This window comes from Lonchura striata, chromosome 3 (assembly GCF_046129695.1).
Source record: "Lonchura striata isolate bLonStr1 chromosome 3, bLonStr1.mat, whole genome shotgun sequence".
NCBI classification, from domain to species: Eukaryota; Metazoa; Chordata; class Aves; order Passeriformes; family Estrildidae; genus Lonchura; species Lonchura striata.
The window spans coordinates 23,718,201-23,730,910 of record NC_134605.1 but is presented as its reverse complement, the minus strand read 5'-3'; the positions used below and the strand labels follow the sequence as shown (position 1 = coordinate 23,730,910).

The following is a 12,710-nucleotide window of genomic DNA, read 5'->3' as shown; positions in this document are numbered from 1 at the left end:
TTCCACTATTTTATTTTTTTTTTAATTGTAATTTTTATTTTTATTATTTTTTATTGTCTTGTATTATTTTTATGTCTTTTTATTATTTTTTATTGTCCTTATTCTTTTTTCATGAAAAGTTCATTTTGCATTTTCTCTACAGTGTAGGGAGACCTTAAATAAAAGCAAACTCTTCTTTGTTTTCTGGAATGCCTGTGGTGGTGGTGAACACTTGGCCTCCTGCTGCCTGGGCCACAGAACAGCACTTGTCTTTTGGAAATACTAACAATTTCTAACTCTGTGACTGTGGGAGTTTTCCGAGGGCACAGTCCCTTTGCTGCTGTGCTCCAAATTACACCCAGGATTTTGGACTGATCTACCTGCACCATAATGAATTCAAATCATGGATGGAGCTGACTCCATCTGGAAACTCTCCATTGAAAGTAAATAAGGAACATGTTTTCCTAAACCCTTCAGCCATGACTTTTAGCTCTCCTAAGTCCATCCTAGGTCTCCCTGGTGGCTGGTAAGCCAGATGAGATCACTGTTGAGAAGAGATTCATACAACCTAACTCAAGTGTCTTGGTGCTTGAGGCCCTGGAGATGTAAGAGGGGCATTTCCAGAAAGTGTGAGAGTGATAAATCCTGCTTTGGACCTGCCCACAATTTTCACATCAGCAGTACAAGGAGAATGGGCTAAGCTTGGCCCAGACTGAAGCACCTGAGGTGGTGCCATGGGTGAGCTGGAGTGTCTGCCTCCCAGCCTCTCAAAAACCCCATCTGAAAAGTTAGTTTTTCTTCCTTCACAACATCCAAGCATTTATTGGTACCCATTTTGAAACGGAATCCTCCTGTTTTTCAGTGTCCAAAGGCAGTACTGATGAACACCTTATTAAAAACACACTACTCCCACAAACTGCACCACATCCTTCATATCATTTCATGGTTGACAGGTTCTGGGCTTAGTGGTACACTTCCCCACATACACAAAAAGCAGGATGGCTCATTTTGCTGGAGGCACACTGACTCTTAAGCACCCTGATCATTTGGGCTTATGTTAGTCATACCAACTTCTGCCTCAAAAGGCTTTTGTTGCTTTCTGCAGAAAACTCCAGGTTGCTCTCTATTAGCTGCTTGTACCTGTTTTGATATGAGATCACCAATTAGCTATAGTTAAGTGCAAATCTGGCTTTCAGGTAATAGTAGTCATTCTGCTCTGTTCCAGAATTACTCACTTCTTTATTTCATTAGATTCGTTCTTTATTGGGCAATATGGGGTTTAGGTAAGAGGCCATTCAGAGGAGCCTCTCCAGGGCAGAATGGAGACTGGGGCTGATAAAATCTCCACTTTTTTCACCTTCACCACTTAAGATATTTAGCTGGGGTTTATATAATTATCTCACTTTCATTCTGCCACCATTCTCTCACTTTCTAAGCAAAATGGTGGCAATTTTTGTTAAAAAGGATCAAGTTTGCTTTCGTAGAAGATGACCCAGATGTTATTAGTTGTAATTGAAATAATTACCTGAAGGTGGATTTACTGGGAGGCACATTTTACGTAACATTTATGGAAAAGTAGGATAGCATGTCAAAATACTCAAAGATAATCATTAAAGATTAATAAAACATATCTTTCTGTTAGCTTCTTTTTGAAATCAATGAGTGTGATATATTAAAATAACAACTCTGGTGATTTAGGCTTCTTAATACTGTCTCTTGGGAACATTCCAAAACTTTAATCTCATTATTCTTTTGAGGCTTGAGAGATAAGCAAGAGAAGAATACTTGTCAGATTCCCTGCTGGCTTAATGACTATAAAACAAAGATACATAGCCCATCTTCAGATTCAGGTTGTACTAAATACAGGATTTCTCAGTAAATGCTCTGTGTTTGTGAAACTGTCTCCACAGTATCAAAGGCTATATTTAAGCCCTCAGAGAAGTCCTGCTCACTAGGTTTGTCCATTGTTAAATTCAGTATTTTTAATACATATATTTTTCTTGGCAACAAAGGTGTGAAACTGTTTTATTATTAGCTCAGTGTTAGAGAAGTTATTAAAACAATGGTAATACAGTGAAAAGCCTATTTATTCAGTCACTCTATTCAGGGCACTTTAGGTAATAGTGTCTTAATAGTAGGGGTTGGTTTACATCATTTTTATACCCACCCAGCAGTGCCCTCAGTGGCTTTGCTAACTGTGAAGCAACTTTATTTGTGCAACTTTATTTTTCATAATTTAGCTGTGTTCTTTATAACCCATTTTATACTTGTCTTTACATCACCTTCAGCCGCAGGAGGAGTTGCTCTATCTGGGAGCCTCTAACAAAGCTGGTGTTACTTCCCCACAGGTCAAAGAGATTGTGGCTCAGCACACCAAAGAGTGGTCCGAGATGATCAATACCCACAGCGCTGAGGAGCAAGAAATACGTGACTTACACTTGAACCAACAGTGTGAACTACTGAAGAAACTGCTCATGAATGCTCACGAACAGCAAACCCAGCAGCTGAAATTCTCCCATGACAGGTGAGTGGGGCAGTGCTGCCTGATACTGAGTGCTGGTTTAGGTCTGCTCTGTGTCACACTTTAGTTTTTTGCATTGACGGCTCCAAAGGCACTGGGCTAAATGCACGGTAGAAGTAGAAGAAGCAGCCATACAAGGTTTAGGTTGTGTCCTGGTGGAAGATGTGTCTGTTGGGGAAGGTGGGAACCTCTCGGAATGGAAAATGTGGCCCCCTTCCCTCGGAATTATTATAACTCCGAAATCATGGGGCTGTCAGGCAAAGCTGTGAGAAAAGGAGCACTAGTACTTTTCTGTGTGTCACAAACAAGCCAACAATCCAACCAACAATCCAGCCAACAGTCCAGCCAACAGTCCAACCAACAGTCCAACCAACAATCCAACCAACAATCCAGCCAACAGTCCAACCAACAATCCAGCCAACAGTCCAACCAACAATCCAGCCAACAGTCCAGCCAACAATCCAACCAACAGTCCAACCAACAATCCAACCAATAATCCAACCAACAATCCAGCCAACAATCCAGCCAACAGTCCAACTCCCGAGCGCGACCTGGAGAGGCTTCGCAGGAGTGGCAAGGGGCTCGGGGTCCCGGGTTTTCCCTGAGATGGTGCGGGTCCTTTCCAGTGAGATCGCGTGTTAATAAGGTCCCAGTGCAACAGCTGCTCTTAGGAGCACAGCCTTGCTCGTGGTAGGAAAATACAGTAGGAGACAAAACCTCCCAGTGGTGGCAAATTCTCCCCACAGCAACCACAGCATGTCTCCTTCAATCCTGCCAGCCAGAGGAGCTGAGCCCTGCCTCACCCCCCCAGCCAAAATCTCTCCATATCTCTGCCCTCCAAAAGAAAGCCCCTCAGCTAGGAGAGTACACCTGCACCTTTCCTCCGCCTTGGCCATTTCTTTTGTTTCTCTTGGGTACCTGGTCATTATTGTTTCTTAGCAACAAATGGGACTACATTCCCTGAGAGAAAGAAAAAAAAAAAGAAAAAAGAAAAATCCTAACCTCCAACATCCAACAGGTAGAGGTAGGAATGGGCTTCTTAGCTGATTTAGATCATCTGAACCTCCATAAAGGCAGCAGGGGTGATGAAGCATTGGTAGTTTGCATTGACTTTACCCAGGAAATTCAATTCAGAGGCTGAAAACTGAGAAGTATAAAATACAGAAATATCCTTTGGAGTTGCTGTCAGCTGGGGACTCGTGTTTATAGCACTGCTGGCTATAAGAAAGATGCATGAGAAGTGAGGTCAAAAGGGGTTGCAGGATAAGCTACATTAGATTGATGTGTTTATACAGTATCTTGCTATAATCATACAGAAGACTACATGACACTAATGCTTTTGTAATTAACCATACTGCCTATTTGAAATCAAATAAAATTAAATGCAAGTTATAGTCAATGCTAAAAATGGTGGTAAGTAGAGGAATAATTTTTTTATCCTATGTTCTCTTATCCAAATCAGCCTAAAAGCATATGGATATAAAATATGTGTGTACACAAAATAGGTATATTCATACATATATTCATACATATTTCTCTTCAGCATTTTTCACACAAAAAGCATGGGGGAAAAGAAATAAATCACATTTGAAGAAGGAATTGGAATGATTTTTTAAAATTCCTGAGTGAAAAAGCAGCGTGTCTTTGCATCAGAGAGAACACATGCTGGGAGCTGCAAGCTTTTCATCCAACAGAGAATTGTCCCAGCAAAAGGCTTGTCGTGAGCTCATCTTTATGTTAATCTCTGTGTTAACCCATCTCTTCAAGCTGTCCTGCAAAACATATCCTGTCAAATATGAAGTACAAAAATTGTTAAATTATTATACAAATTCATAATTCAAAAACTATTAGCCAGAAGAAAGTGCAGTCCTTGGTTCTGTACCTCTAAGTCATACTTGGCGGCATCGGCCCAGGAAATCACATCGCTTTCCTGTTTTTGAGTCTTTTTTTCCATCTTATTGAAATTCATCAGAATGCTTGGAAGGTGATTTACTAATATATGGCCTGTAAAAGTAATCTTTTGTTTTCTTTTCCATACATCTTTCCATGTTCTCTTAACTTTGCTAGAAGCTTTCATTTCAGCCTACCAGTATATATACATTAAGGCAAAGCTTAAATTTTTAAAATGCTTTTTTTCTCATCGTTTTCATCTTTTGGTTTAGAAATTCTGTATCTGTATGTTGTTTAAACATCCCTCTATCATTTTTTGTATATGAGTCTTAGCAATGAAATAATACTAGAAATAATAGTAGAAATAATTTGTGTTTAGTCCATATATTTCTCTGTGTTTAAAGCTACAAAGAACCAGATCTGAAAATTTACATCCTGATGAATACCAAGAAGTCTCTTTGCTCACCTGTCCCAGGAGTAATACCTTCAATATTCTTTCTGCTTCATTCATTGCAATTTAGTGTGTTTCTGCTTATTTGGAAATTATGTGCAGACAAGAGTCTTTGCTGTTAAAAACAAATTTAAGACTATGTCTTAATGTATGAGTATTTCAGAAGAATTTGGACTGTGAAATACTGAAATGTGAATAATAATGCCCCAAAGAGGCATCACACTTAATAATTCGTAAATTTTTAAATTTAATATATTGTGTGTAGGAAGACATGTCTTTATCTCTAGAGGCCGGGAGACAGTTCAGGTCGATCCACAGGAAAAAGAGGATCTGCATGAGGGCAGCATGGGAGTGGAGCAGGCTCTCAGCAGGTTGTTCTCAGCACTTCCCTCTCTCTGAGCTGGGTAATGAGTTGGATATCACAGCAGAGGGCACAGGGCTGTAGCAGAGATCAATAATCTCAAATGATGTAGTTGCCTGCTGTAGGAAAGGTGCTTTCCCTCCATGGGCAGCACAAAAGCAATTTCTGTCTGTGCTTTTGGCTCATTTGAAAACAAAGCAGAAGGCAGCAGACACTGCTAAAAACCTGAAGCTTATTGAGCTCCAGGGGTGCTGAGCCTCCTGCCTCCCCAGACTGAGTTCCCTTGGCTGACCTGGATGTGGTGATCCTGCAGCAGTTCAGAAACTGGGGACATGAGCCTGTTATCCACAAGCATTATGTACTCCAGATAAAATAACCTGAGACAGAGGGAGAGAAAAATTGTGTGGTGGTTTTGTTTTGTTTTTAATAGAAGAAATTTCTATTTATTCAAACAACACTGGTGTCAGAAAATGGCATGTTAATGCACTTTGATGTCATCTAAATATATATATAAATTCCAAGGATAGACTTACATGCTGAAAGTTAAGTATCCCTTCAAAAGACATGTTTGTATAAATTTCAGAGGTGCAGTCACTATGACTCAGGGAATCAGCAGCTAAATCTTGCAGTGCCACATTTTTCAGAATCCTTTTTTCTTTTTCTTTTCTTTACTATCCTGGCTTATCCACTTCTTCCAGTTCCAGGAATCACCACTGTTTGTGGGAGGGAGAGTGTTTTTGTTGGAGACATCGTGATGTGTTGGCCCTTTCAGCCACCTCCATGGCCAATGCCTCATGTCTAAATCATCAGTGATGCACAGTAGTCCTTTAATCCTCTTAACTTCTTCTACTCTAAGGTTGTATCTGATGCAAACAGGCTAAGTCAGTTTGAACACCTACACTGACTTTTTTCGTATCCTTCAGCACAGTAATGAAAATAAATTATTTCTGCACTCCTCTTAACAAAGTATGTTTGAAAATCACAATTTCAGTGTAGAAAATAATAGCTTTTATTTTAAGAAAGGATTGTTTTGAGTGAAATGCGTTTTCAACACATCTTTTTTTTTAGAACTCAGACTGATTTTTGCTGTGATACCACTTCTTTTAAATCTATATTCAGGAAATGTTTAACCTTATGAATTCTTGAAGTGAAAAGAAAAAAAAAAAGGCACCACAGTTTTTTAATAAAAATTTTTAAAAAGCTCTCTCTTTTCACAGGAAAGGCTAAAAGGTTCACTGAGCCAGTAGGAGAAACCAAACACAAGCCTGCCATAGCCTAAACCACACTCTTCAGGCCCACAGGCCCAAAGTAGAAGTTTTAAAATGAGGTGTGTCAGCTCATATCACAACTAGCAAACATTATTACTGTTAATACTGCTGTTACCTTCTGATTGCAGTATTCGCAAATTTTTCAGGCAGTTGTAAAAGACAAATTTCATTTTTGATGGTAGCTCATAGTAAGACAACTCATATAACAGGGAGAAAAGAGAGTATTTTATATCCTTTTACAAGATTCAAAGTGTAAAAATACTTTGAACTCGTCTTTCCGATTATATTCTCTGGAATAAATGGAGATTTCTGAATGTCTGCTCAAACTGTGTAAATTCTACCCAAAAGAAGAGAATTTTAGTGTTGTTTGTTCCTTTCTCTTCCTTCATACTTCAAAGAAAAAGTAACCACAGTGTAGAGGAACCCAACCTCCACAATAGTTGCACCTCAGGCATTAATGACTGTGTTTGGTTTTGCCCAGGGAAAGCAAGGAGATGCGTGCCAACCAGGCTAAAATATCCATGGAGAACAGCAAAGCCATTAGCCAAGACAAATCTATCAAAAACAAAGCTGAAAGGGAGAGGTGAGTATCCCTTCCTGATGAGGGAAGAATGCTGCCAAAGGCTGACAGGAGAAGCTGTGGATTAATTCCATTAAAACTGTGCTTTTATGGATGGAAACTAAGGTCTAAAGATTGTGCTGGATAAAATTTTAGATAACTGTTTTAGGAAAAAATTGTGATTTTCTCATATTTTATCTTTTTAATAACTCTAATGCCCTGGTCATCTTTAACTGACTAGTGTAGGTCATATTCTTAAATTTTAATTATTGTACTTCAAGAGCATTGTATTTTTTTCCTTTTTAAGTGAAATGAAGGCCTGACTGAGAAGGGAGTAAAAGCAGAATCTACACAATGATGCCTTATAAACCTTTGGGGTTTCCCCCTCCATTTTGACCTTGCCATCTGGCTCGTTCTTTCCTTTTTTACATCCTCTCCTTGGCACTGGGCTATTTTGGTCCCAAAGCCTGAACCAAGTCCCTTGAGTGCTGCACACCCCAAGCTCATCAGGAGGATGAGCTGTCAGAGCCCTCAGTAACTGTTTGCTTTGTTGTGTCAGACCTCAATAAAGACTCCAAGGTAAATCTGTTCCCAGATCTGAAAGCAGTTCTGGTTTATGGGCTGATTCAACTGTTTGAACTATTTTTGTTCTCTGTCATGGCAGAAATCTTAGGAAGAAACACTTGAGTTATTTTATGTAACTATTAAGAGTATATTTATATTTTTGCATAAATAGCAGCTTTAAGAAGCTTACAGTATTGATAAGTTTAACTTCACTTATGATAATCAGATGATTTTTTTCCATTACCACTCTTAAGACACACAGCACTTTTTATACACCAAAACTGACAGCAGAGTGCAGGAAGGGATGCACAAATTAATTAGACCATTTGTTTTGAAGTTTTGTCCACCACTCTTGAGGTAGGAAAAAGCAAACTTCATTCACAGCAGTCAAGCCTTCATTCATACTGCCAATATACTTGGAAATCTCTAAATGTAAAGTTCTGTAGTCAGAGGAGTGTACAATTTGCCATTATTCCCACCTGGTACAGATAATCAGAAGACAAAATACACCTGAAGAGTTTGTGAATTTCTCTGTTGCAGCTTTTGGGTTTCTTTTTTTCCAATGAGTCTTCATGGAGAACATTTTCATTTTTTCAGGCGAGTCAGAGAACTGAACAGCAGCAACACAAAAAAGTTCCTGGAAGAGAGAAAAAGGGTAACTATAACCTTGAAAGTCACTGGGCATTGCTTCTGGATGTTCTTTTTCAATCCTCTGTTGAGGGAATGAAAAATATTCTCATTCTGTGCTGAGAATCCAGCTCTTGTAGATTTTTGTCTTTGCTTTGTTGCACATATTTGTAGAATAAAAGACCTGACATCTTTACAAGACAAAGCTATTTTCAATTAACAAAATTACTGTTCATTCCTGTGTGTTTGCCAAGTCTATGTATTATGTGCTATATGTATAATGTGTATCTTTTAATTATATCTATTAATTAATCATATAATAATATTAAGCTTTTATTAAGATTGGGTGATATATTAGGCCTACTGTGATGTTTTATGCCACCTAAATGGGGCAAAACAAAATACATGTGTGTATCTTTCAAGCTTATTTTTATTTGATTGGTTAAAAATGTGTTATATTCTCCCCTCCACCCCCATTATTTTCTCTCAATCACAGCTGGCAATGAAGCAGTCAAAGGAAATGGATCAGTTGAAAAAAGTTCAACTTGAGCACTTAGAAGTCTTGGAGAAGCAGAATGAGCAGGTATCTTGTTTTAAAAGCTTAGGAGAAAGCAAGCTAGTGAAAACAGTAACCAGAGTCAGGCTGAGTAGAATCCTTCTGAATGTAAGTCTTTACCAAAATGGGGGCTTTTTCATGGTCACTACCTACTTTGGGAGTCAAAATGAAGAGGTGACTTAAATTATGATGCAGCACTAGGTTTGTTTCAGCTGAGCCTGTGGGAGCTGAACTGCTCAGCCAGAGTGTCCTTTCAGCTGTTCAGCCAGATACTCATTAGCCAGATGACAGTCAATAAGGACCCAGCATATCCATTTTAATTACTCCCCAGAAGTAACTCAAGCAAGTCAGTTTACTTCATTTTGGAATTTCTAGTACTGATTGAAAAATTAGAAGTGAAATGTGCCCATAGCATCTCTGAACTCTCTCAGACTGTGAGTTTGGACTGAATTCTAGATATGTACAGTAGCATGGGGAGTTTTATCTGTACTAGTACACCCTTTCCTACTTAAAATACCTTATTATTTTCTGCTAGTTTATAAGCTCTTTTTTTTTTTTAATTGAAAAACTACTTGGCAAGGAAAGGAAAATTCTAATCTTGTTTCTGGTGGAAGCAACACTATGTTCTGAGCAGTTCCCTTGCTGAAAGGTTGAGCCAGAAGAGCTGGAATAATTGCATGGACTTTCAGTACTGCTCTTAAAAATGTAAACTGCAAGGGGAATACACCCAGCAGTTCAGTGAGGTGAGAGTGAAGGGGAGCATTTAATACCCACTACTGTTAAGGGCTGTGTACTCACTTCTTTGGTAAATGTTCAGAACTCAAACTCTCTGGAAGACACCATAATATAAATGAAAGCCATCTTGCAGAGAGGTAGGGAAGGGAATGGTACAGGCAAATCAAGTATTTCCACTGTCAGGAGAGAGCCCCAAAGCTGCAGCCTGGGTAACTTGCAGGGGATGACAGCTCTCTTAAGATCTCAGATGGCAGCACCATTGAACCCCAGCCACCACAGCTCTGCTGATTGCTCCACCTCCTCCTGGGTAACAACCACGAGTCCCATTGCAGTCCCTCACAGGGTTGTTGTAGACCAGTGTGAATGGGTCTGGCAGTCAGTCTGCTCCTGAGCAGCATCTAAAGGCAGGGAGGCAGGACCTGGGGGAGGTATTTGGCCCATGGCAGATCTGTAGTGTCACCGAGATAACTGCCAAAAAAATGAAGGGCTTGATCCAGAGCTATGGTGTTATCAGTTCTTTCTTTCCACTGGCTTCAGAGAGCTTTGGATCCATTTTTCAAAATGCATAAGGAGAGGAGAGAGTGATTCTGGTTGTGCTTTTGAGCATAATGTGATAACCACGATCTGTATAAGGAAGCTGGGACAAGTGTGAGTCACTGAAGGCTCACCTCTTTGAACAATTAGATACATCCTCACCTGGGCTTACGGCTCTGCAGCTGAGGGATGACAGCAGCCTATGTGAGCTTGCTCATTTGCCATTTAAGTCAGATAAATCATCAGTTATTAAATGGAATAAGCTGCTCCGTGTGCTGCTTATCACTCCTGTGTGGGCATGTGGTGGCCTCCACCACAGGAGTTGTCCTTAACAGCTTTTTAACTCACTTTCATTTGATCCATCAGAGCATATCTTTCCATACATGCTGTTTGGACCATTTCCTTGTAGCCCCAAAAGTGCACCAGGGCAACTCCCAGCTGGCTCTGGTATCACTGTTACAGACACTGATGTATGGAAGTTACTTGGATTCAGGTGGTGTTTGTTTAATGAGGATTTTGAAACACTTTTTTTTTCCTGATCAAACAAGGCAAGAAGATGTTCACACAAATATACAATGGAGAAAAGTAGAATTATGGGTGGAAACAGCCTTCAGTAGAAACTGTTATAAATTTAAATTTGTTTTGTTTTATGTATGTTTTTCTTGCATTAATTTTTCAATCTCACTTCAGTTTTCATTCATTTAATTTGCTTCTTGTTGTATTACTCGATTTTGACATTTTTATTTTTGTACAAACAGCTTTTGAAATCCTGTCATGCAGTGTCTCAAACACAAGGTAGGATGGACGTATAATAAGCAAACTATTATTTCAGTGTGCTTTCCTTCTAAATTAAATCATTATCATTGGAGCCCTCCTTGTAAATGCAACCATTGGGAAGTGCCATTGACACAGTGAGCACTGTGTTAATCTTGTTTGCACACAGATATTTGAGCCTGACACAATATTAGCAGTATTTTGTGCTTTAGCTTCTGAAATTCACATGAATATGAACTGTGATGCGCAGAGGAAATATTTAGAGATTAACATGTATATTAGCTGCTGTTACTGGAAGATCTGCTTAGAGTTCTAAATTGTGTCTGTGAGAGTGTCTATTGATCTAAGTATTTTAGTGTTAACACACAGGCTAATGCTGATAGTTTTGCAAAGGGTTTCCAAATATCCTTTATGGTAATAAAATAAGTAATTCCATACTAAGAATAGCCAAATATAGAATAGATGGCTGGAAATAGCTTCCTAGTGTCTGTGGAAGAGCACTTTAAAATTAGCTTCAAATTCTAACATGTTACAAGCTCTGCCAATTACACTTTATGATGTAGCTGTGCTTCTGTGGCTTCCTAAATAATCGTTACTCCAAGAAATCCCTATTAACCCATCTTTCCAAGGGAAAGAGTTGCATTGGGCTGGATCATCTCTGTGTGCAGCACTGCCTGATCTGAATTACTCCCTTAAACTGATAACATTGTGCACTACTGACAGCACCCACTATAAAAACATTTCTTTATGGACACATAATAATGAAAAAAACTCTCATAAGGCTGGGGGGGGAAAAATAGTATTTTTTTTTACTGTATGTGTTTCCTAGCTTGTGTGAGATCTCAGTAGAGAACATGCTGAAAACAGAGTCCCTTGGCTGCCCCTGACTCCATGGATTCACTGTAGGTTCCAGAGGCTTGTCCTGTCATGCTGGTGTATTCCCATCAGAATGCACTCTCTGACCCAGCCTCAGAACAGCACAAATGAGATCCTGCTCCTCTGCTAGATGCTAATGTGGTCTTTGAAGCCAGGTTCTCTAAAAGAATTCTGTACATAGTACACTGGGATACAGAATATTTATAGGACACTCTGTGCTTGTAGTCAAGTCACAAGCCTGAAACGTGAAATGTGTGAGTCACTAAGATAAAAACACTGGGTTTTGTTCTGTTTGGATGTTTCATTTCACATACAGGTGAAATCCAGCCAACATTTCAGAAGAGGTTGTCCATATTGATTTATTTATTGTGTTTCCATATTTTCATGTTAAAATTATTTCTTCATTACTTTCAAGCTTTTTAAGTCATTTAAATGGAGAGTGTCAATTAATTTTTAATCATATTTATGATGGTTGCTTTGCTGTTATCATAATTACTTTTTTCCCCAAGAAGATGATAAGGATGGTTAAGCAAGTGCAGGGCTAGATTTTTCAAGAAGGCAGGTATGTCACATCTGCATAAATCCACATTTACCTTGAAAAGGAATATAGAGGTGCACCCTCATTGCAGACCTACCTCTACCCATTTTAACCTATGCAAATATGTGTCACATCCAGAAGAGGTGACTCCTTAAGTAGCAGCTTGTATAGCAAAGTTCTCTGTCTAAGCAACTTTTACAACTTCTGGGGGAACATAGTTTATATAAATCAAGTCCCCTAACATAATTCCCTGCATGATGGATAATACACCAAAGAAAATAGCAGCTTGGATTGTCTCTTCCTAAAACTTGTCCTAATGCTCCTGAGTTTGATTGTATAGATGGGTTAGATTGCCCTCTGGGTCAATTTATTCAGGGTCCTTGGGGCATGGATTTAAGTAACTTCCCAGATTGAGAACCCCTGGGGAAAATGGAGATGCTGAATCTCAGTTTCTTTAAACTGCAGAGTTTCGAACCA

At 39.2% G+C, this 12,710-nt stretch overlaps 1 protein-coding gene across 9 annotated transcripts in view; it reads left to right on the top strand.

The window, feature by feature from the left end:
• Nucleotides 1–12,710, top strand: part of PLCB4 (phospholipase C beta 4) — a 190,550-nt gene that overhangs the window by 175,162 nt on the left and 2,678 nt on the right. For 7 of the 9 annotated variants that reach the window (XM_077781974.1, XM_021540284.3, XM_077781972.1 and 4 more), the window contains 5 exons: nucleotides 2,328–2,503; nucleotides 6,952–7,053; nucleotides 8,191–8,248; nucleotides 8,717–8,803; nucleotides 10,804–10,840. In XM_077781974.1, the coding sequence (XP_077638100.1) occupies nucleotides 2,328–2,503; nucleotides 6,952–7,053; nucleotides 8,191–8,248; nucleotides 8,717–8,803; nucleotides 10,804–10,840 (460 nt within the window). The remainder of the gene's footprint in view (nucleotides 1–2,327; nucleotides 2,504–6,951; nucleotides 7,054–8,190; nucleotides 8,249–8,716; nucleotides 8,804–10,803; nucleotides 10,841–12,710) is intronic. The other 2 variants (XM_077781976.1, XM_077781975.1) reach the window with 1 other exon arrangement.